At 42.9% G+C, this 24,029-nt stretch overlaps 1 protein-coding gene across 1 annotated transcript in view; it reads right to left on the reverse strand.

The window, feature by feature from the left end:
• Positions 1-175: 175 nt before the first annotated feature.
• dolpp1 (dolichyldiphosphatase 1) overlaps positions 176-24,029 on the reverse strand; it is a 44,928-nt gene continuing 21,074 nt past the window's right edge. The window contains exons 3-8 of the mRNA XM_043720625.2: positions 23,565-23,649; positions 14,828-14,927; positions 11,360-11,458; positions 10,093-10,221; positions 9,350-9,439; positions 176-7,974 (exon numbers count right to left, since the gene is read on the reverse strand). Of these exons, the coding sequence (XP_043576560.1) occupies positions 7,938-7,974; positions 9,350-9,439; positions 10,093-10,221; positions 11,360-11,458; positions 14,828-14,927; positions 23,565-23,649 (540 nt within the window). The 3' untranslated portion in view covers positions 176-7,937. The remainder of the gene's footprint in view (positions 7,975-9,349; positions 9,440-10,092; positions 10,222-11,359; positions 11,459-14,827; positions 14,928-23,564; positions 23,650-24,029) is intronic.

The following is a 24,029-nucleotide window of genomic DNA, read 5'->3' on the forward strand; positions in this document are numbered from 1 at the left end:
AAGGGATTATGATTAGGCCCAACTCACAGGAGAAAGACAGGAAACAAACCCGAGATATAGGGACGAGGACAAGAAGTCTGAGCCCAATACTAGTTTGGATGTTCACGCGTGGGTCACTTCACATTTTGCCCATCGCCCTGTGATCACAGAAGAATGCAGAGACCACAGCAAGGGAAACTGTATGGTAGGCAAGCATTATATTTCCAGTAAAATACAATTAGAACATTGATGCACATTTCCTTTGTTAATTCCTTACAGAGATGTATTCAGCCAGCTTTACACAGTTTAAAACCACCAAATTCTCAACTAGACAACAGCTTACTGTTAAGCCCAGGGTTCAGAGGGATTGTACAGTTGGCCCACTTCCTCCCTACTGAGAAAGTTTGAAGCAAATTGTTCTACATAAAAAAATTTTAAGAATCTGTTTCGGAGCATGAACCATCTTAGTGATCAAAGTTCTTAAGTGTAGTTTTGAAGACCGAGCTCACGTCTCTAGCGTTCAAATGGTTTTTGTGATGAGGCATATTACGTCTTGGGAATGGGAAGATAGTTTATCAGCACTTAGCTGCTCAAGCACTTCCTAATGAGATAACAATGTCTTCAGGAAACATAGCAAAATCTCTTTCATTCTGACCAAGTGTGCCTTAATCTAAATGGTTCAATGTGACACCTTCATTTCCCAAACAAGTCAACCTTCTCATTGTTGGTGCTTAGAGCTGATTTACATATGAGAAGTCAGAGAGACAAAGAGCACAGACTCTGTGCTTGATTGTAGCTGAATCAGTTGAACTGGGTCGTTTGGAGGTGGTGTGAAAGTCTATTAGAATTGTAGCAAGGATGAAGGTCTATCATTAGGAAAGATGTCAGAATGAGAGAGAGAAGTTAAGAACTGATGTTTAAAATTGGGGGTAGTCACCAAAGGACAAATCCAGGTTCTAGGCACATGGTTTGAATCCCACTACAGCAAATGGTGAAATCTAAATTCAATAAAATTCTTGAATGAAAAGGTGGACAAAGTGTGAGTATGTAAGTAGCAAACCAGTTATATTTTTATAACTAAAGTCCTTCAGCGGAGGAAATCTGCTATCCTGACCTGGTTTGGCCTATATGTGATTGATTCCAATCTGCCCTCTGGGCAATAACTGTTAGCCTAGCCAGTGACACCACAAATAAAAAATAGTAAAGGGCAGAATGCATTTATATGCTGTAAGATTCTGAGTAACTAATTCACCCAGTTCCCTTTAACTAGAGCACTGTTGGCACTGATTAGAGGTCCTTTGACAGTTGCACAAATGTAGCATCACGTCAGTCTGTCCTACTCCTTCAGCCAGTAGAACAAACCAGGTGGGCAAAAGCTTAGTGCCCATCTCCTCAATTCATTTTCCACAACAGTTTAGGCCAAAATCATGCACTAACCGTTGGCCAAAACAAACATCAGCCTCTCTCAGAGGAAGGGCGTGGGATATATACTGCAGCAGCTCAAAGCTACAGGAAGATTCAAGAATGACTGGTGTCTGTAATTTGAAGATCAAACTGTATTGATTCTGCATAACACCTTGTCGTGCAGAGCTATTCTCCTCTGCTTAAAAGATGAACTATTTCATTCGATGTAGATTACACACAGACTCCAGTGACTTGCTGTAAAACCAAACTGCTCCCCTGGACCAGTTTATCTAAGACCCGTGTGCAAATATAGGACACCAGACCCCAAACATAGGCATGCAGGTAGGACTCTCACTCTCCAATGTATTCACAGCAGAGAGGCCACTCATTTAGAAACACTTGCACACTATGGAGATGGAATATTAATTGGTTTTGCCACAACTGGGATGCGAATTATGTGCGACTAAACCATTGATATCTACTGGTTGCAAAATTCACACATTTAAAAGTCAGTCTGAAGTATGCAATAGAAAACAGGCACCAAGGCTTAAAATTACATGGCACAGGTAGAGTTTGGACAAATAAACAGCCAACTGTTCTCACAGAAATGGTCAGTACTTATCTGCTTATTACAGAGAGTGTGAAAACTGCTCTGGCAACTTAGCACAGATAGGCACCTCGTGGCTGTGGTATTCAGCCAGGATAATCTCATTATCGTAGAAGGTTGGAAAATATATGTACCATACGGTGAGTGGTTCACTTTAGATTCGACCACCCTTCACAACTGAATAATCTTTTAACATCAGACATTGAAACAAACATACAAAAATTAAAATGAAAGGCATTTTTATATCACAACATTAGGACACCTTTACTCTTCACAGCCAACAAATTACTTCAGAATGAAAAGTGGAACTCGGTTTAACGTCTCATCTGAAAGACATCCCCTCTATATTGCCCAGAGAGTCGACTAAGAGTCTGCATTCACGTTTCTGCGGTGAGACTTCAACCCATGGCTTTCTGACTCAAGTGGCAAGAATGCTACCATCTGAGTCATGGCAGATGCCTTAAAGAAATACCCATTCAAGACAAGATCACAGTGTTGGCAGCACAAAGAGCTCAGCACCCCACTAAAGTGAGAAACTACTTTCCCAAGCTCCAAGTATCAGCTGATCGGTTTCCAACTGGGTTCTAAAGTAAATATAAACAGTTTGAATGTGTACAGATCCTGGGATGAAGCAGTCAAACAGCAGAAACAAAGTAGTCTTGGACACGAAACAGAGAGATGAAACAGTCAGTCATCGACCCACGGCCTCTTTTCCAAACTCCATCTCCCACAACACCAGAGTTCAAAGAAAGTTTACAAATAGCAAGAAACAGCATTAAAAGATACTGTGCACCATATAAGGCAATCACATAGTGAACACCACACTAACAGAATACAAGAAGCCAGTCTACAAAACCGTGCTACATCTAGAGGAAGCACTTTTCAGAATAGCCCTTCATTGTGTACCTGAATAGCAATTACTTTTAGATCTACGTTGTTGAAGTTGAGACAAAAAAAAGGAACATTTACAGATAGCAGACACATTCCTCACTATGCAGTGAGAAGAGTTGATTAGTCAACCAATCTCGAATGATCACAGCTTTAAAAAAAAGTCACATCAGACCAGGATAGATTTTACAAATCTTTTTAAAAAGAAAAATTTGATGGGGCCCCATCATCCTCTTCCTTTCCACTTCCCCATTTGTGCTCCTGAAGTACTGCTCAGTGAGCTAGTGGGATTAATCCCCACAATACATAATTCGTAAAACCTACCCAATAGTGTCCTGGATATTATTTGCTCTGAGTTGAACTCCCAAACATGAAATAATTTGCCTGCATTTAAAATTAAATGGTTTCATGGAAACAAAAAAAAAGCTGCACTTTGATTGGGCTGTGGAGAAACACAGTTTTAATACTGATCCTACACCTATGAACAGCGGGAATATTCCACGGGACGTGGAGCCAGTCTGTCTAGGGTGGGACAGCACTGTGCCACTAACCAGCAGCAAGGGTTGCAAGGTTTAAAAAAAAAAGCAGCAATCTAAAGGTTTCAGTATTGTCTCACTTCAATAAATATTGACAAGATACAATTTCTATACTGAAACTGCTAGAAATCTGAAAGGAGAAAAGGCAGAATATGCACCAAGCTGCAAGACCAGCCTGTTGCTACTCTGTCAGATGCTGACAGACATACTGGAATTACCAGCATTTTCTGTTCTCATTCCAGTATTTCCCTACAATCGTATCTTTTTTGCAATAAAGCTGAGCGAGCTTGCAAACCCAATTTATAGATAAACTTCCTGTTAACGAGGACCAGTGATGTACAGAAAACAGCACTCAGCACCCAGTTAGTAGCATCAGACACTAGTGGTTATTTTCTGTAAAGCACTGATTACCACCCTGTACTGTAGGTCAGCCAACATCTACATGATTGTGGATACATTTCAAACTATTTGGATTGCCATACTTTGGCTGCACTTATTATTTTGGTGACAGACATGATTCCAGTCCTATTATTTCCAAATACAAAATAATTACTGCTACAAACTCACAAAAGGAAAAGGATCAGGACACTAACTGTAAAAAGAAACCACCAGAAGCAATGCAGGGTCCACAGACACTCGACTAGTACTTAAACTTTCAACGTACTAACTACACACAGGAATATGATCAGACACCACGTTCATCACATAACGCTGAAAAGCAACTGTCAGTCAAGAGGGTGAAGCTAAAGAGAACAGGTATATTTTCCCCAATGTGTCAACACTCAATTGGATTTTGAGTTACATGCAATCAATATTAACAGCATATTGCCATACTGAATTAATACATGCTGGATGTAAGAGCAGGAGCACTAGTGACAGATTTCAGGAGAGTCTGACTCTTAATGTCACTACAAATTAAATTGAAAAATGTGTATTGCATAAAAACACATTTCCACTGAGTGGCAGTTTCCACAACTAAACATTCTTATTTCCCCATTCCAACATCCAGTCATGGGCTTAACCCTGAACAATTACAGACACAGCTTCACCGCTGCCCAGTGCCATACTCTGAACAATTACACAGATACAGCTCCATACTCTGAAGACCAATTGCCATCAGGCTTTTCAGCTTTGGGAGCATCACAGCTGGACCCAATCCTCAACCAACATTCACATGCTCTTTTCTAAAGCAGTCACTGACCAAGGAATGGCACCTTGATAAATCTTATCTCTGCCTCCCACTCTCAATTCAAGAACTGTAGAAATCATTGTCCTATTTCCCAGTGACCAACTCAGCACTGGACCCAGGACTCTCCCTGTACCCTCTGTGCAGGACCAACAATCTCAGGCTGCATCCAGGCATTCACATCAGACACAGATCCATGTTTTGAGTCCATGATTGCAGCACAAAGCCAGTTTGTCGCATCACAACCAGGCAATCATATGATTCATTGGGGTTTTACGTACAGAAACATCATTCCCCCACCTTCCACATGAAATAAAACTATTAGACATTAGGTTTAGATTTATTCCTCTGATCTTAGTGTGAAATTAATGTACTTGAGCTTATTGGTTAGCAAGCAGAGAAGCACCAATATATATAAACAATAAAGTAAAGTAAACCGGGAAGCCAATACTGCATGTAGATAGGGGAAGACATTTCTCCAATCTGAAGAGCTTTGTTAATCCTAAACAAAACCTCAAACTGTTTTGAAATTTAAAACTAAAACTTTAGCTTGTGGTGTGATAATTTTGGCAAGTTTAAGCTCACCACCTTCACTGGCAACCAATGAAACAGTGCACAAAACTAAGGGCTTGCATACAAAATCCAACTGTTATGCCTATACAACTGAAGAAAAAACAAACACAGCTTTCTAGAACTGAAGTCTATGCTCTATCCACACAAGCAAAACCACCCTGTTATATAGCATGGTTTCTGTTTTAAACAATTTCAGGCACCTTCAATTCCAAATATTTATTTAAAACAAGAAATGTTACAAGTAATTAAATCTAAAATCAAAAATCAGGAGTCATTTTATAGTCATGTATGGAATGTAAAAACTAAAAATTGTGATTGTGTCCAAATACAACAAATAAAGCATCAATAACCTGCCTTGGGTTTAAAAAAAAGAACATTCACTTGTAATGAGCAGGACAATCAGGTAATTTCCCTGTAATTTCAGTCACTGCAACATTCTCTCGGAATGCTCATGCTCAGTACAACCACCTCAAAACAATTTGCATCCTCTATAATACTGGGGCTTCACAACCGGAGTCAATCCAAACGTGCAAAGGGCTCAGGGAAGCACAGCACTGTGTTACAATACGGTGGGAACAGGAATAGAACATAGAAGAATACAGCGCAGTACAGGCCCTTCGGCCCTCGATGTTGCGCCGATCCAAGCCCACCTAACCTACACTAGCCCACTGTCCTCCATATGCCTATCCAATGCCCGTTTAAATGCCCATAATGAGGGAGAGTCCACCACTGCTACTGGCAGGGCATTCCACGAACTCACGACTCGCTGAGTAAAGAACCTACCCCTAACATCTGTCCTATACCTACCACCCCTTAATTTAAAGCTATGCCCCCTTGTAATAGCTGACGCCATACGTGGAAAAAGATTCTCACTGTCGACCCTATCTAAACCCTAATCATCTTGTAAATGTGGTCAGCTCCCCCACTGCAGCCCTTGCCATTTGGTCCAATTTACAGATCCTATTCCTGGTGTGTATCCTGCAGTAATATTCCACTAAACTGACAACTAAAGCAGGACCTGACATCCCCCTCGAGGTCTCACTAAAATTAAGACATTGAGACAACTAGAAGCTCCTCTTCTCTGTAATTTAACACACTGCATTAGCAAGTGAATGTTACACATTCACACACAAGCCTCCCACAACAGAACCCAAGAGCAGACATATTATTACATTAGTCACTCTTGGGTATTAAGATTAGCATAATGCTTTGTGGTAAACTCACAATTTAAATGTCAAGAGTATCTAGGCAGGTTTCATGTTTGTATCACGCGCTATTCTGGTCAATGTGATCAATGCTTTTGTTGCGCAGGGGCTAAATGGAATACAGAAACTTTTATTAAACCCACAGAAAAAATTTAATTCCTGTAATATCACAACATAAGACAGTCAGTCACTTTGTTATTCTGGGAATATAGCTAAGCACAGAGGGAGCTAAGAGGGGTGCCAGGTTGATTTATTTCAAGGTGGCCACACATGCATTCAGATCAAAAGCTAACAACATCTGTGTGGTAGGAGAACAACTGCTTTCCATGCCAGGGTAGTACAGCCTGCTGAACGGACATCATATACAACCAAAGACCTTGTTTTAGTTCAGTGTTTTTAACTCTGACTTCAGAACTAATACAAACATCCAACCTCCAGCCCAAAATAAACTTTCCCACCTCTAACAATTCCACCACCTTTCCACAGGCAGCCATTCAGGCAATTGCAGAAGTGAGATCATCTAACATCAAGCACTGAGGAATCAGAGAGAACCCACATGTCTCCAACACTCCACTGCTACCACAAGACCTGGCTAGACTTACGAAACAACCACCCAGACTCGAGATAAGGGACCATTTCCTAAATGCACATCACCTGACTTGCAGTTTGTACAAATGGCCGTTTTTTTTGACAAAGTTCAAACAAAAACGGCCAGAAAAAGAAGTTGACAGAGCAATAGAGAGAGCACACACACGCAAAAGGGTTTGGCAATCCTCATGTCAAAATGGCTCACCCTCACTGATCCAGAAGATGAAATAAACTATTTCTTTTCGGAAACAAATAGATCAAACAACTGTTTCATTAGAAAGATTTCTTAAACCAGCCGAGTTGTTAGTTGTAACTGTAACCGACAAGAAGAATAAAAACCAGTTTTTCCACTCGCATCACTAGTGTTTTTTAATGTAAAAAACTAATTTATTTTTTCTAAAGTGCAACATGATCCCTTATAGTTTGCTCTTGCTGCTACAGATGTGATCCTAGCAAGTCAGATACCTGACTGACAATTCACAAACATCTCTGTCCTCCAATCTAACCATTTGTTTAAAAGTCAGTAGCGTAGAAATGCCACTTTTTTTTTTTTGCAAAATATCACACCACTACCATTGATCCTTGCCTTTCCTATCACCTCTTACTAAACTGAAAACCAAATTCCTGAATCAGATGCAATAATATCACATTTCACTGGCACCATGTGAACGGACTTTGTTTAAACCGGTTCAGTCCAGCGTTCACAAGTCTAACATGCAGTAGAAAGCTAACAGCAAGATGTGTCAACACTGACTGCTGTCACGGGGTGGGGGGGGGGGGGATTTGGGGGTTGGGAGGGGGTGTCTAGGCTTCCAGTGTATGCCTCAGCTTGCCTCAACTGTCTGCAAACATAACAATTATTTTTTTTTTAAAAAAGAACGTTTCTTCGTGTTGTTGGTTTCTGTTTCATTTCCTTCCAGGGCTCACTCCATAGTCCTGTCCCACCCCCAGTAAAAGCAGCCAACTTCACTTCACTGCATCTTGGTCCCCAGCTTCCGTTGTCTGTTTCTGGAGGCAAGGACAAAGGACAAAAAGAAAGGTTTACATTCCAGCGGAGGAAACTCGGATTTTGTTAAAGTTACAATACTGACGGGGATTTCAGACAGCGAGATAAAGCAGATTATATTTTCTTAAAAATTCAAGCAAATTAAGTAATACGTTAAGGGAACAATAGATTCTTCTTACCATCAGTCCCCACCCACCAACTCCAGTAGAAAAGCACTGGATAACAATGATAACTTGAATTTAAATAACATTCAACATAGTGCACTTCAGAGAGGTTTAACAAGACAACGGGCTTCACCAACAAGCCACAACACTAGGTGCTTGGTTGGATGACCAAAATCTTGGTCAAGATTCAATGATCATTTTTCATCAGAAAGTGAGGAGGGAACAAATTGCAGCATCCAAAAGCTAAGTGGCTGAAGACACCGCTGGGGTGACACAAACTGGGAAATGAGGTGCTGTATCACAAACTGGGTTTTACCACAATTTGTAGATAAATCACTAGCCAAATTCAGCCTTTCTCCTTTTACTCCCAGCAAGGAATAGAGTTCAGTCATGTGCCTATTTAGCAGACATGACATGAAATGCACGATTGGTTTTGGGAGCCCAGACTGTTCAAATGGTGGCGGTGAGGTGGGGCAGGCGAGTGAGTGAGGTAAGCCAAGGAGAAGCACAAAGCCCCAGTGGGTGCAACAATACTACAATGAAACACAAAGAGGAAAAGCTCCATGTACTCTTTAAACAAAGCTCTCCCGACACTTTTATACCAAACATAAAGCACTCCCCCCCCCTGCCCCCCCCAAACACTATCCCCATGAAACACTCCCAGGGTAGGGACTGCACAGGGTTATAGAGTAAAGCTCCCTCTACACCATCCCCATCAAACACTCCCAGGACAGGGATAGCACAGAGTTCGATAATAATTGGTTGACTCAAGAGTTGAGAATTCTTAACCATCCTGCCGAAACAGACCTGTGGAGTTTGAGGTGGGCAAATAGAAATGCTGACAGTGGCAATCAGTTTCAGTGTCCATTAGACATCTAGCTAGCCAAAAGAAAAGTGACCCTTTCTTTGCCATGGAGGATGGTGAAATTTTAATTTGATTAAAATCTAGAATTAAAAAAGTTAGCCTAAAGATGATGACGTAACTGCTGTTGATTGTCATAAAAACCCATCTGGTTCTCTAATGCCCTTTAGGGAGGGGTATCTTACCTGGTCTGGCCTACACGTGATTCCAGACCCACAGCAATGGGGTTTACTCTTAACTGCCCTTCAGGGAGTAAATGCTGGCCCAGTCAGTGATCTCCATGAACAAATAAAAATTACATGCAAGTAAAGGGAGGAGCTTCTATTTCAGAACTAAAATTACACAACTTACCGTGCTTCTGACCTTGTAACCGTGTACTCAAACCACAGGATGTTTGGAATCAGACTTGTGTCCCGTATCAGGAAGAATTCCGAGACTGGCCTGAATCAATGAAAAAAGTGTAGTTAAATCACCACTTGGAGATGCCAATGTTAGACTGGGATGTACAAAGTTAAAAAAAAAATCACACACCACCAGGTTATAGTCCAACAGGTTTAACTGGAAGCACCAGCTTTCAGAGTGCTGCTCCGAAACCACGTGAAGGAGCAGCCCACCAAAAACTGGTGCTTCCAAGTAAACCTGTTGGACTATAACGTGGTGTTGTGTGATTTTTAACTTAAATCACCACGGTTAACATTAGTGCAAAGTGCAGCAGAACTGAAGCAGTCAGTCCCAAATGAAAACCTGCACCCAAAACACTAACACAGCTTTTGCTTTCAGGTGCTAAAACTGCCAAGATTTTTGAAACAAAATCAAGGTATTTTTCATGGGATCAGTGGTTTCACAATCGAAGGGGTGGAATGTTTGAGGTCAGTAGCATTGAGAAACAATTTGAACCCAGTCCCTATAAAATTCCCAAAGAAAGAGCTAAACAAACACATGCTAGTGAAGGATTATGTTTGAAAAATGTTTTTAAATGTTTACATTTCCCAATGTAATCATGATTTCAGAACTGCAACTCTATAATGAAGTACAAATGGCTTAAATTAAAAGTGTTTATTTCCCCTTTTCAATGTGGTGTGTAGGACACTCACCATGAAGCTATCCTGGGGAATAGCGGTGTTAGTACCTCTTGTGTAAAGAGAAACCAGATTGCTCCCATGATGGCACCTGCTATAACTCCATATATCACTTGGCTCCAGGAATGGTACATCAAATAGACTCTACAAAAATAAACACACGTCATTAAGAATATAGGAGCTGGGGTGGGCCATTCGGCCCTTCGAGCCTGCTCTGCTATTCAATACGATTATGGCAGCTCTCCCAACTCAGTTCCCTATTGCCACTTTTTCCCACATCCTTTGATCCCTTCAGCTCTAAGAATATCTCTCTATCTTGTAAATATTCAACGTTTTAGCCACAACCATTTTCTGTGGCAGAGAATTCCACAGGCTCCCCACTCTCCTCATCTCAGTCTGAAATGGCCTGCCTTGTATCCTTCGGCCATGACACCTACTTTTGGATTCCTTGGTCATTGGGAATATCTTTCCTGTGTTTACCCTGTCCCATCCTGTTATTCTTTTATAGGTTTACACAACACAAAAGGCGGCCATTCAGCCCATTATACCTGCACGGTCTCTTTCAAACAGCTACACAATTAGTTCCATTGCTTTGCTCTTTCCCCATACCTCTTCAAATCTTACCACATCAACTATTCCTCCAAGTCCTTTGCAAGTTCCTAATGAATTTACTTACACCAGCCTTTCAAGCAGAGCTTTTCAGACGGCGAGGACATGATTTACAAAAATCTCTCATCGCTGCACCCCCCCCCCCCCCCCCGCCAATGTTCTGCCATCAAGGACGGTCACATGTGGTAATAACAAAACTTTATCTTGAAGATATCAACAATTCCACAGGCATGAACAACCCTCTAGGGCCTTGGTCTAGGGATATTGATACTACCGAATGCATGGATTGCAAGCCACAAGTTACTGATAATTGCATATTTTAAAATGCATTGTGGGGTCTGTCACCCTCCAGACTGCACACTCTGCTACTTAAGCCAAAAGAAATCTTAAGACTAAGGACAGCGAGAACGTTGGGAACTCCTGACTGAGAGGCTGACTCTCCACAACTCCTCGCCTGCTCCCTCAGTTAGCAATTAAACTCTGAACGACACAGGGCTGAGCTTACTTCACAATAGACTTTGTGGCCTACAGGAGATGCCAATACATCATAGCCACAGAATCATACATTGACCACCATGCGGTTTAAAATCTTTCCCCATAGAAAATAGTGCAATATCCATCTCATTATGAGCAGCCCCATAAAGAATCTGAAGGAGAAGCAGCATTTACCTACCTACTATATGAGACAAGGAAGGCCACAGCCAGCAGACATATGGATAAAATGTGCCTCCACAACAGATCTAAACATCTAGCATTGTTCGTTTGATGCATTCTGAGAAAAGGAACAAACATATTTATTTTAAATAAATGTTGAAATTCTTCAGCCCCAAGATTTAAAACAACTTGTATTACAGTGGCTTCAACATTGTTAGAAAGCATTCCAAATCACTCCACGCGAGTGCTATTAAGAAAATCTGACTCCAAGTCACGTAAGCATGTGTTAGGACTGGTGGCCATAGGCTCAATTAAAAAAATGAGTTTTGAGGAGGAATTGAATGGAGGAGAGTGAGATAGAGGTTTTAAGGTGAGCATTCCAAGGCTGAGGCAGCTGTAAGTAGTAAAGCCATTAAAATCAGGGATGCTCTAAAGGTCAGCATTGGAGGAACACAAATTTTGGAGGGTTGTAGAGCTGTGGTCAGTTCCAGAGATAAGTGAAGATGAGGTCATAGAAAGTTTTAAAACAAGGACAATTTTCTGAAGATCAGGTAGGTCAGTGGGCACAGGCACTGTCCAATCAATCTGCATGTTTTTGACACACCAGATGAGACTTGGCCCTGACTTCATGATTCCCAGGAACTCTCCTGTATCTCATCCTGGAACCTATGCCACACAGAGGGCAAAGTAAGGCATGTCACCAAACTAACTGCTTACCCCAATCATAACCTTCTAAACCTATTGGTAGAGTACCATATCTAGTGGATGTCACTCACTGTCAACAGGTTTGCTCCCACTCCCACCATCGCTTCATTCCTAGCTGAGGGATGTTAACATGAGGTCAGTTACTCAGCAAAGACCAGAAACCAAAGTTAAGGACCTCTGTGCATCACTCATCAATGCCATTACCAGTATTTATCTGCTAGGCAATGATGATCCTATTAGGCACTTAGTAAATACTGCAACGACTAATCATTCAGTATTACATTAAAAAACCTACATATGCATGAGCTTCCTGTCATACTTTCCCATTATAAATTGCCAGACCAACATTTATAATGGAAACTGCTCATGTAAACTCATCATGCAGTAACTTCACTCTCGCCATTAATAATGCAGGAACACTCCAGCTTGCACTGCAAAGTAAAATGCCTGCTCTCGAAGCAACATTAAGCGACAGCGGGTTTTGTCAGAGTATTCTGTTAAAAACCAAGGACAGAATGCATAAATTTAAAATGGGACCTGAATTATGTTTGCACACAGGGATCCAAACATCTTGCACATTCTGATTGGAGAAGTACACTTAAGAGTTCCATTGCTGTATATAGAAGCACAGGGTATCACTGTTCATAAATATCAGTGCAGAGGAGGGAGGAAATTCAGTCCATTTAGCTCTCCTTGCCTTAGAAATTTATGCATTCCCTCAGAGTCATACACCATGGAAACAGACCCTTTGGTCCAACTCACCCATGCTGACCATAATCCCAAACTAAATTAAAGTTTGGGTGAAGATTTGTAGCTCGGGTGCTCATTGTTGTGGATCTGTTCGCCGAGCTGGGAATTTGTGTCGCAGACGTTTCGTCCCCTGTCTAGGTGACATCCTCAGTGCTTGGGAGCCTCCTGTGAAGCGCTTCTGTGGTGTTTCCTCCGGCATTTATAGTTGCCTGTCCCTGCCGCTTCCAGTTGTCAGTTTCACCTGTCCGCTGTAGTGGCCGGTACGAAGTACCAGAACGAAGGACCCGATACCCAGCATGAACAAAACCAATGTAGTGTACAAAATCCCATGCAAGGACTGCACAAAACACTATATAGGACAAACAGGAAGACAGCTAACGATCTGCATCCACGAACATCAACTAGCCACGAAACGACACGACCAGCTATCCTTAGTAGCCACACACGCAGACAACAAGCAACATGAATTCGACTGGGACAACACTACCATTATAGGGCAAGCCAAACAAAGAACAGCCAGGGAATTCCTAGAAGCTTGGCACTCATCCACAAACTCCATCAACAAACACATCGACCTGGACCCAATATACCGGCCACTACAGCGGACAGGTGAAACTGACAACCGGAAGCGGCAGGGACAGGCCACTATAAATGCCAGAGGAAACACCACAGAAGCGCTTCACAGGAGGCTCCCAAGCACTGAGGATGTCACCAAGATAGGGGACGAAACGTTTGCAACAACAATTTCCAGCTTGGCGAACAGAACCACAACCACCAAACTAAATTAGTTGAATTTGCCTGTATTTGGCCCACATTCCCCTAAACCATTCCTAGCATGTACTTGCCCAAACGTCTTTTAAGTGTTGTAACTGTATCTGCCTCTTTCCTCTTAATAAAATCCTCTGAAAGTAAAACACATCGCAGGACAATAAATTCTCAACACCAAGACCAAATAATAGCCGGTATTGGAATTTGTAATACTGGCTGCATCCAAAACACAATGTTAAGACCCATTATTCCCCTCTTGCCATCCAATAGCCTCAAGAGTTGTCAGTTTTTGGCTTCACCCCCCAACATAGAGCTTATTCCAAAGCACAAATTACTCCCTTGCATCCAGGGGTTATTATGTCCTGCTGCAATGATTTAAGTTAAAACAAAGCAGAGGATTACATTTTTGTTGAATATTAGAGAACAGTAGGTCATTTTGGCCCATTCTGCCCCACTGGCACTTTCAAAGAGCTACCTAATTAGTTTGACTTCTCTGTTCTTCCACCATGACCTTTTACATTTACACTTTTACTTTCTAAAGTACTTATCCAATTTCCTTGTAAAGGTTGCTAACGAGTCTACGTCCGCCTTCCCTTCAGGCAGTACACTCCATGTCGCTTTAACTTACTTTGTGAAAAATAATTCTCACCTCCCCTCTGGCTCCACTGGCACTCTGACAATTCGGTTGTCTGGTTACCAACCCTCCCATCAGTGAAAGTTTCTCCCTATTTAATCAATCCCCTATTCTGAATCACTTTATACAAAGGATCTTTGTATTAATACTCACTGTTTCTTAGGTTGTGGGTATTATTGGCAAGACCAACACATGTTGTTCTGAAATGGAATGGCTTGTTCAACCACTTCAGAGGCAGCTAAGGGTCAAACACACTGCTGGGAGTCTGGAGTCACATGCAGGCCAATTGGTTAAGGACAACAGATTTCCTTTCCTAAAGATCAGTAATGGACCAGATGGGGTTTTTTTTTTTTACAACAATCGGTGGTAGATTCATGGTCACCAGTAGCCTTCACTGGACAGTCTTCCAAATCTAGATTTTATTAGCTGTATTTAAATTCCACCAGCTCACGTGGTAGGCTGTGTACCATGTCCCCAAGGCCCTGGCTTCTGGATTATTAGTCCCATAACAGTACTAGCAGGAGATCATCTCCCCTATTTATAACTTACATGAATGAAGAGTTCAAGTATTTCTAGCCTTCAAACATAGTGTAATAGTGAACCACAAACAGACCCAGGAGTCATACATACCTTAAATAAAGGAAAAGGAGGGAGTAGATGGAAAAGAACCAAATGAACTGGGAATGGCTTGAGGGCATCCCGTACTCTGTAAACAAGTTACTGTGACCACCTGCAAGAAAGAGCAACATTTACAAATTTTGAGAGAACAGAACCTCCCAGATGAGCTGAAAGTTCCTCGTGGGTTAGACAGGTTCATCCATAAGAAACACAAACAAATCACTCAATATCTGCAACTCGATATCATCATGGCTGATCTGCTGCTTCAACCTCTCATTCCCATCCACTCCGAGAAATCAACCATTTGTCTTCAGGACAATGTGGGAAGAACCCACCATTCCACAGTGATTGATGGGAACGAGGTACTTAAGGGATCGAACTTGAAAATGCTCAGGAGGTTTGGCAGCAGAGAGAGAGAAACCCAAGATAACATTTCAGGCCCCAATATTTCAATTCTGCATGAAACTTTAACCAAGTTTCTCTCTCCACAAATTCTGGGGGACTCTGTCAGTACTTCAGCAGTTTTGGTTTTATTTACAGTTTCACAGTACTTTGCTTTTCTGTGGAGGAGTGATGGAAGTATATTCATATTTGCAATCTTTCAGAGATTAATCATCATCTTTTGATGAAAAGGTCAAGTCAATCTGCAATCTCTTCATTCTGATTTTACAGAATCCTCTTCTTCTACACCAGATTCCAGGCAATAACGGAAAAAATACATCCCAGCTGCCAACTGCCTGAGAACACACAGGGCATTCATAGAGCTATCTTTCTCTACTAAACGTGAACACAGTGTGTTTAGTGACTTTGATTGGAAATTACGCCATCATGAAATCCCAACCACAGCTATTCTGACCACAAGGAGCAGACTGCTGACAGTATTGTCTATTTACAATGAGTCAGGAATGCTGTCAGATTGAAGGCAGTCAGCTCCAGCTGCATACATTATTCCAAGAGGTGACAGACATTCTAAAGTCCGAAGTGTACTACAGAATTAATCAAAGAAGTATTTACTGCAGCCAACTCCCTGTGCTTGAAGTTTACCAAACTGATTCCTGGGATGGCAGAACTGACATTTGAGGAGATATTGAGTCAGTTAGGATTCTATTCACTGGAGTTTAGAAGAATGAGAGGGGATCTCATAGAAATCAATACAATTCCAGCAGGACTACACAAGTTAGACGCAGGGAGGATTTTCCCAATGGTGGGGGAATCCACAAGGTGTCATAGTTTAAGGATAAGGGGTAAACCTTTCAGAACTGGGATATGGAGAAAGGTCTACACCAGAGTGGTGAGCCTGTGCAGTTCATTACCACAGGATGTGGTCGAGGCCAAAACATTGTATGTTTTCAAGGAAGGGCACAATTAAGGTATTAAAGTCGATGATCAGCCACGAACATATTAAATGGTGAAACGGGTAGGTGTGGGGGGTGTGTGTATGTACTAGCCGACTCCAGCACCTATCTTCCATTTTCTATGTACTGTTGTAACAGAAACAGCCCATTTGTCAATAGTGCTGAACTTCCATTGGGTTTCTGTTCAGAAAACAGCTTGGCTTTTGTTTTAGTTTCTTTAGCCTTTTATTTTTCAGTTCTAGTCTCTCTGACAACAGCTGGAAGTAATAGCAAACCCAGAGAAATCCAGCATCTCATCATCACATTGCTATACTACCACTATTGCCAGCATGGTAACAGTACAGCTTCTAAAGAGGCACGCCAGCCACCTTCCACCAGGAAATTACCAGCACCAAGAAATCTTTACTGCAAGCTGAAATGACATTAGGCAATATCTCAGTAGAGGATTAAATCCTGTTTCATTACCTTGCTAATGTATTTTTACTTGACCAACAAATACAGATTGCAAAAGTTCACAGAATAACTAAAGCAGATAGTAGATAACAGGGAAACTTTATCAGGGAAATGAGTCTCAGATTAATCCTATTCCAATACCATCTGCATCTCTGGAGGTTCTCTGATCCAATATATATGCTGTTTTTAAAACATAATTAAAAACGTGAAAACTGGAAGTACCATAAATCCTGATCTGCAATTTAATCGGGAAAGAGTCATAGAGATGTACAGCACAGAAACAGACCCTTCGGTCCAACCCGTCCATGCCGACCCCAGATATTCCAACCCAATCTAGTCCCACCTGCCAGCACCCGGCCCATATCCCTCCAAACCCTTCCTATTCATATACCCATCCAAATGCCTCTTAAATGTTGCAATTGTACCAGCCTCCACCTCTTCCTCTGGCAGCTCATTCCATACACGTACCACCCTCTGCGTGAAAAAGGTTGCCCCTTAGGTCTCTTTTATATCTTTCCCATCTCACCCTAAACCTATGCCCTCTAGTTCTGGACTCCCCAACCCCAGGGAAAAGACTTTGCCTATTTATCCTATCCATGCCCATCATAATTTTGTAAACCCCTCAGCCTCCGAGGCTCCAGGGAAAACAGCCCCAGCATGTGCAGCTTCTCCCTGGAGCTCAAATCCTCCAGCCCCGGCAACATCCTTGTCAATCTTTTCTGAACCTTTTCAAGTTTTACAACATCCTTCTGATAGGAAGATCAGAATTGCACACAATATTCCAACAGTGGCCTAACCAATGTCCTGTACAGCCACAACATGACCTCCCAACTCCTGCACTCAATACTCTGACCAATAAAGGAAAGCATACCAAACGCCTTCTTCACTATCCTATCTACCTGCGACTCCACTTTCAAGGAGCTATGAACCTGCACTCCAAGGTCTCTTTGTTCAGCAACACTCCCTAGGACCTTACCATTAAGTGTTTAAGTCCTGCTAAGATTTGCTTTCCCAAAATGCAGCACCTCGCATTTATCTAAATTAAACTCCATCGGCCACTTCTCAGTCCATTGGCCCATCTGATCAAGATCCTGTTGTACTCAGAGGTAACCTCCTTTGCTGTCCACTACACCTCCAATTTTGGTGTCATCTGCAAACTTACTGAAGTTTCCAGATGAAAGGGGTAGCCATGGGCTAAAGCATGGACCCCAGCTGTGCCTGTCTCTTTGTTGGCTACATAGAACAGTCCATCTTCCGTAGTTACACCGGCACCACTCCCCACTTCTTCCTCCGCTACACTGATGACTGCATCGGCGCCACTCGTGCTTCCGCAAGGAGGTTGAGCAGTTCATCAGCTTCACCAACACATTCTACCCCAACTTTAAATTCACCTGGACCATCTCTGACACCTCCCTCCCCTTCCTGGACCTCTCCATCTCCATCAATGACAACCGACTCGACACTGACTTTTTTTTTTTACAAGCTATCTGAATTACACCTCTTCCCATCCTAACTCCTGCAAAAATGCTATCCCATATTCCCAATTTCTCCGCCTCCACCGTATCTGCTTCCAGGAGGATTAGTTCCACCACAGAACACACCAGATGGCCTCCTTCTATAAAGACCGCAATTTCCCTTCCCACATGGTTAAAGATGCCCTCCAATGCATTTCGTCCATGTCCCACACCTCCGCCCTCAAACCCCACCCCTCCAACCGCAACAAGGACAGAACCCCCCTGGACCACCCCTTCCACCCTACCAACCTCCATATACATCACAACATCCTCTACCATTTCCGCCAACTCCAAACGGACCCCACCACCAGGAATATATTTCCCTCCCCAATCCTTTCCGCTTTCCACAAAGACCGTTCCCTCTGTGACTACCTGGTCAGGTCCATGCCCCCCCTATAACCCACCCTCCCATCCTGGCACCTTCCCCTGCCACCGCAGGAATTGCAAAACCTGCGCCCACACCTCCTCCCTCACCTCCATCCAAGGCCCTAAAGGAGCCTTCCACATCCAAAGTTTTACCTGCACATCCACCAATATCATTTATTGTATCCGTTGCTCCCGATGCGGTCTCCTCTACATTGGGGAGACTGGGCGCCTCCTAGCAGAGCACTTTAGGGAACATCTCCGAGACACCTGCACCAATCAACCCCACTGCCCCGTGGCCCAACATTTCAACTCCCCTTCCCACTCTGCCGAGGACATGGAGGTCCTGGGCCTCCTTCACCACCGCTCCCTCACCACCCAACGCCTGGAGGAAGAACACCTCACCTTCCGCCTCGGAACACTTCAACCCCAGGGCATCAATGTGGAATTCACCAGTTTCCTCATTTCCCCTCCCCCACCTTACCCCAGTTCCAACCATCCAGCTCAGAACCATCCTCATGACCTGTCCTACCTGCCAATCTGGAAGGAGAAAGGTGAGGACTGCAGATGCTGGAGATTAAAATCCTGAAGAAGGGCTTATGCCCGAAACATCGATTCTCCTGCTCCTTTGATGCTGCCTGACCTGCTGCGCTTTTCCAGCAACACATTTTTAAGCAGCTTCCTGCCAATCTTCCTTCCCACCTATCCACTCCACCCTCCTCTCTGACATATCACTATCATCCCCACCTCCATCCACCTATTGCACTCTCAGCTACCTTCTCCCCAGCCCCACTCCCCTCCCATTTATCTCTCCTCTCTGGAGGCTCCCTGCCTTCATGCCTGATGAAGGGCTTTTGCCCAAAACGTCGATTTTGCTGCTCCTCGGATGCTGTCTGACCCGCTGTGCTTTTCCAGCACCATCTAATCTAGATTCTGATCTCCAGCATCTGCAGTACTCACTTTTGCCATGCAAACTTACTAAGTATACCTCTTATGCTCACATCCAAATCATATGTATAAATGATGAACAGTCGTGGACCCAGGACCAATCCTTGTGGCACTCCACTGGTCGCAGGCCTCCAGCCTGAAAAACAACCCTCCACCACCACCCTCTGTCTTCTTCCTTTGAACCAGTTCTGTATCTAAATGGCTACTTCTCCCTGTATTCTGTAAGATCTAACCTTGCTAACCAGTCTCCCACGGGGAACCTTGTCAAACGCCTTACTGAAGTCCATATAGATCACGTCTACCACTCTACCCTCATCAATCCTCTTTGTTACTTCTTCAAAAAAACTCAATCAAGTTTGAGAGACATGATTTCCCATGCACAAAGCCATGTTGACTATCCCTAATCAGTCCTTGCCTTTCCAAATACATGCATGTCCCGTCCCTCAGGATTCCCTCCAACAACTTGCCCACCACTGACATCCGGCTCATTGGTCTATAAGTTCCCTGACTTGACCTTACCACCTTTCTTAAACAGTGGCACCACATTAGCCAACCTCCAGTCTTCCGGCACCTCACCTGTCACTATCGATGATACAAATATCTCAGTAAGAGGCCCAGCAATCACAGAGTTCTAGGATAACCTGGTCAAGTCCTGGGGATTTATCCACCTTTATGCATTTCAAGACATCCAGCACTTCCTCTTCTGTAATATGGACATTTTTCAAGGTGTCGCCATCTATTTCCCTACATTCTATATCTTCCATGTCCTTCCCCACAGTAAACACTGATGCAAAATACTTTTAGTATCTCCCAAATCTCATGTGGCTCCACACAAAGGCCACCTTGCTGATCTTTGATGGGCCCTATTCTCTCCCTCATTACCCTTTTGTCCTGAATGTATATAAAATCCCTTTGGATTCTCCTTAACTCTATTTGCCAAAGCTATCTCGTCCTCCTTTTGCCTCCTGATTTCCCTCTTAAGTATACTCCTACTGCCCTTATACTCTTCTGAGGATTCATTCAATCTATCCTGTCTATACCTGACATATGCTTCCTTCTTTTTCTGAACCAAACGCTCAATTTCTCTAGTCATCCAGCATTCCCTACCAGACTTGCCTAACTTGAATATACTGTCTCTGGACCCTCGTTATCTCATTTCTGAAGGCTTCCCATTTTCCAGCCATGAACCTGTGATCATCTGCCCCCAATCAGCTTTTGAAAGTTCTTGTCTAATACTGTCAAAGTTGGCCTTTCTCCAATTTAGAACTTCAACTGTTAGATCTGGTCTATCCTTTTCCATCACTATTTTAAAACGAATAGAATTATGGTCATTGGCCCCAAAGTGCTCCCCCACTGACCTGCCCTGCCTTATTTCCCAAGAGTAGGTCAAGTTTTGCATCTTGTCTAGTAGCTACATCCACATACTGAATCAGAAAATTTTCCTGTACATGCTTAACAAATTCCTCTACATCTAAACCCTGATCACTATGGCAGTCCCAGTCAACGGTTGGAAAGTTAAAATTGCCTACCATAACCACCCAATTATTCTTACAGATAACCGAGATCTCCTTACAAATTTGTTTCACAATTTCCTTCCAACTATTAGGGGGTCTATAACACAATCCCAATAAGGTGATCATCCCTTTCTTATTTCTCAGTTCCACCCAATAATTTCCCTGGATGTATTTCTGGGAATATCCTCCCTCAGCACAGCTGTAATGCTATCCCTTATCAAACACACCACTCCCCCTCCTCTCTTGCCTCCCCTTCTGTCCTTCCTGTAGCATTTGTATCCTGAAACATTAAGCTGCCAGTCCTGTCCATCCCCGAATCGTGTTTCTGTAATTGCTATGATATCCCAGTCCCATGTTCCTAACCATGCCCTGAGTTCATCTGCCTTCCCTGTTAGGGAAGAACAATGCACTGTTCTTGCATTGAAATAAATGCAGTTTAATTTATCAGTCCTACGTTGTTGTCTGCTTTGTCCCTGCCTGCCCTGATTGTTTGACTCACTTCTTTTCTCAACTGTACCAGTCTCAGAGTGAGGAAAGAGATCAATGTGCCCACTCTCCCCCACCCCCCCTTACTAGTTTAAATTCTCCCGAGCAGCTCTAGCCGATGTCCCTGCCAATATATTAGTGCCCTTCCAATTCAGATGCAATCTGTCCTTCTTGTACAGGTCCCTTCTACACCAAAACAGTTTCCAATGATCCAAAAATGTGAATTCTTCTCCCATACACCAGCTCCTCAGGCATGCATTCATCTGCTCTATCCTCCTATTTCTGTCCTCACTAACGCATAACACCAGGAATAATCCAAAAATTACTTCTCGAGGACCTCCCTTTTAAATTCCTGCCTAACTCTCTGTGATCGCCCTTCAGAATCTCAACCTTTTCCCCTCCAATGTCGTCGGTTCCAATGTGTACAATGACCTCCTGCTGGCCCCCGTTGCTGCCCCCCCCCCCCCCCCCTCCCCATTGAGAACATCTGGCACCCTCTCGGAGACATCCTTGACCCTGGCACTACGGAGGCAACACATCATTCTGATTTTGCATTGCTGGCCACAGAAACGCCTGTCTGTACCTAGGACTAGACAGTCCCCTAACACAATCGATCGCTTGGAACCTGACGTATCCTTCATTACATTAGAGCCAGTCTCGATACCAGAAACTTGGCTGTTCGTGCTACAATCCCCTGAGAAACCATCACCCCCTACATTTTCCAAAACAGCATACCTGTTTGAAATGGAGATAGCCACACAGAAGACTCCTGCACTAGCAGCCTACCTCTCTTACCTTTCCTGGAGTTAACCCATCTATGTAACTGTATCTGAAACGTTTTTCTCTTCCTATAACTGCCTTCCATCACACCTCCTTGCTCTTGTAAATTCCTCACTGCCTCTGTCTCTCCAACCAATCCATTTGATCTGATAGGATTTGCAAATAATAGCATTTATTGCAGATATAATCCTCAGTAACATGTAAACTCTCCCACATGCGACAAGAGTACACTACTCTACTAAGGGTTATTTTTGCTTCTTCCAATCTGCAGACCCAGAAAACAGCACCATCTTATTCCTCTACAAAACACTGCTCCAGGCTAATTTAATACTTACAGCTTATTTTTTTTAGTTTAATCAAGACATATCTCAATGAAACATATAATCAAGAAAGAACCTACTTTTTAAAAGTTTGTGCGAAGATTTGTAGCTCGGGTGCTCGTTGTTGTGGTTCTGTTCACCGAGCTGGAAGTTTTTGTTGCAAACGTTTCGTCCCCTGGCTAGGCGACATCATCAGTGCTTGGGAGCCTCCTGCGAAGCGCTTCTTTGATGTTTCCTCCGGTGTTTATAGTGGTCTGTCCCTGCCGCTTCCGGTTGTCAGTTTCAGCTGTCCGCTGTAGTGGTTGGTATATTGGGTCCAGGTCGATGTGTTTGTTGATGGAGTTTGTGGATGAATGCCATGCCTCTAGGAATTCCCTGGCTGTTCTCTGTCTGGCTTGCCCTATGATAGTAGTGTTGTCCCACTTCAAACTATTCTTTTATCTGTTTCTGTGCTGAGACCTCTCCCAAACAGGTTCCTCCAACATCAATTGTGAATTTCACTGTATGTTAATTTTCCCAGACACACTCCAATGTCCAGTGATACATGAATTCAACAGCAAAAGGCATAACTGTGCAGGTTCACTGCTGTTGAGTTAGCAGTGTGGGTTTCTCTCGCTCTCTCTCATGCTCTCCTGCACAGACCATGTGCTGTCTTTGTCTGTTCCTGTCTCTTTTAAAAGTGCCGTTATTTTGACTTTTTTTTTCTCCCAAGTTCCAAAACAATGCAATAGCATATAAAACAGTAATTGCTGCTCCTGGAATTTGAGGAAATCACCTCTAACACTTAACATACCTCAAAACAAAAAAGCAGCCTATTACAGCTAGAAATTTTTCCCGTCCTCCATCTTGAATTACCCAGAATCCGTGTATATGTAAGGAACATTTAAATATGCAAGACGGTGCAGCCTGTACACCATAAAATACAGTATTTTGGTTCTCAATGAATTGTTAGTAAGACATGCTCACTCCTTATTAAGGAAAGAATGGAAACACTTAGTGTAGCAAATTACTCTCACCTTGGCAAGGTCTAGGTTCTTTGATAACATTCTTAATTACCCAGTTGAAGCTTTCATTTAGTACCAAACCACACAGAAATGAAATCTGAAACAAATAACAAAGAGTGCAAACTGTAAACTAGGGAAGTCTTCATTCACCAAATCAGACTGATTCACTGCAATTCTTAGCCTCCACCAGCACAATCCATAATGTGACAGACACGCTTACCAAAGACCTTCAATTGCTGCAGGCAAAATACTAAAAACAGAATAAGATATTTCACAAGGGAACTTGCAAACTATATTATACAGAGGTTACTCAGGGTACTGAAATTAACATTTGAAGCAGTTGCTTTATATGACAGCACTGCACATAAAAAACATGAAGCAGAAGCCAGCAATAACAAATGCAAGAATCACCAAGATGCTTTTCCTCCAAGGTGGACATTAATTCTGTGCATGGTGTGGGTTCTCACAGTCTCTGTT

Source organism: Chiloscyllium plagiosum, unplaced genomic scaffold, assembly GCF_037043375.1.
Source record: "Chiloscyllium plagiosum isolate Xiang-an unplaced genomic scaffold, Cpla_swu_hap1 HiC_scaffold_21, whole genome shotgun sequence".
NCBI lineage: Eukaryota > Metazoa > Chordata > Chondrichthyes > Orectolobiformes > Hemiscylliidae > Chiloscyllium > Chiloscyllium plagiosum.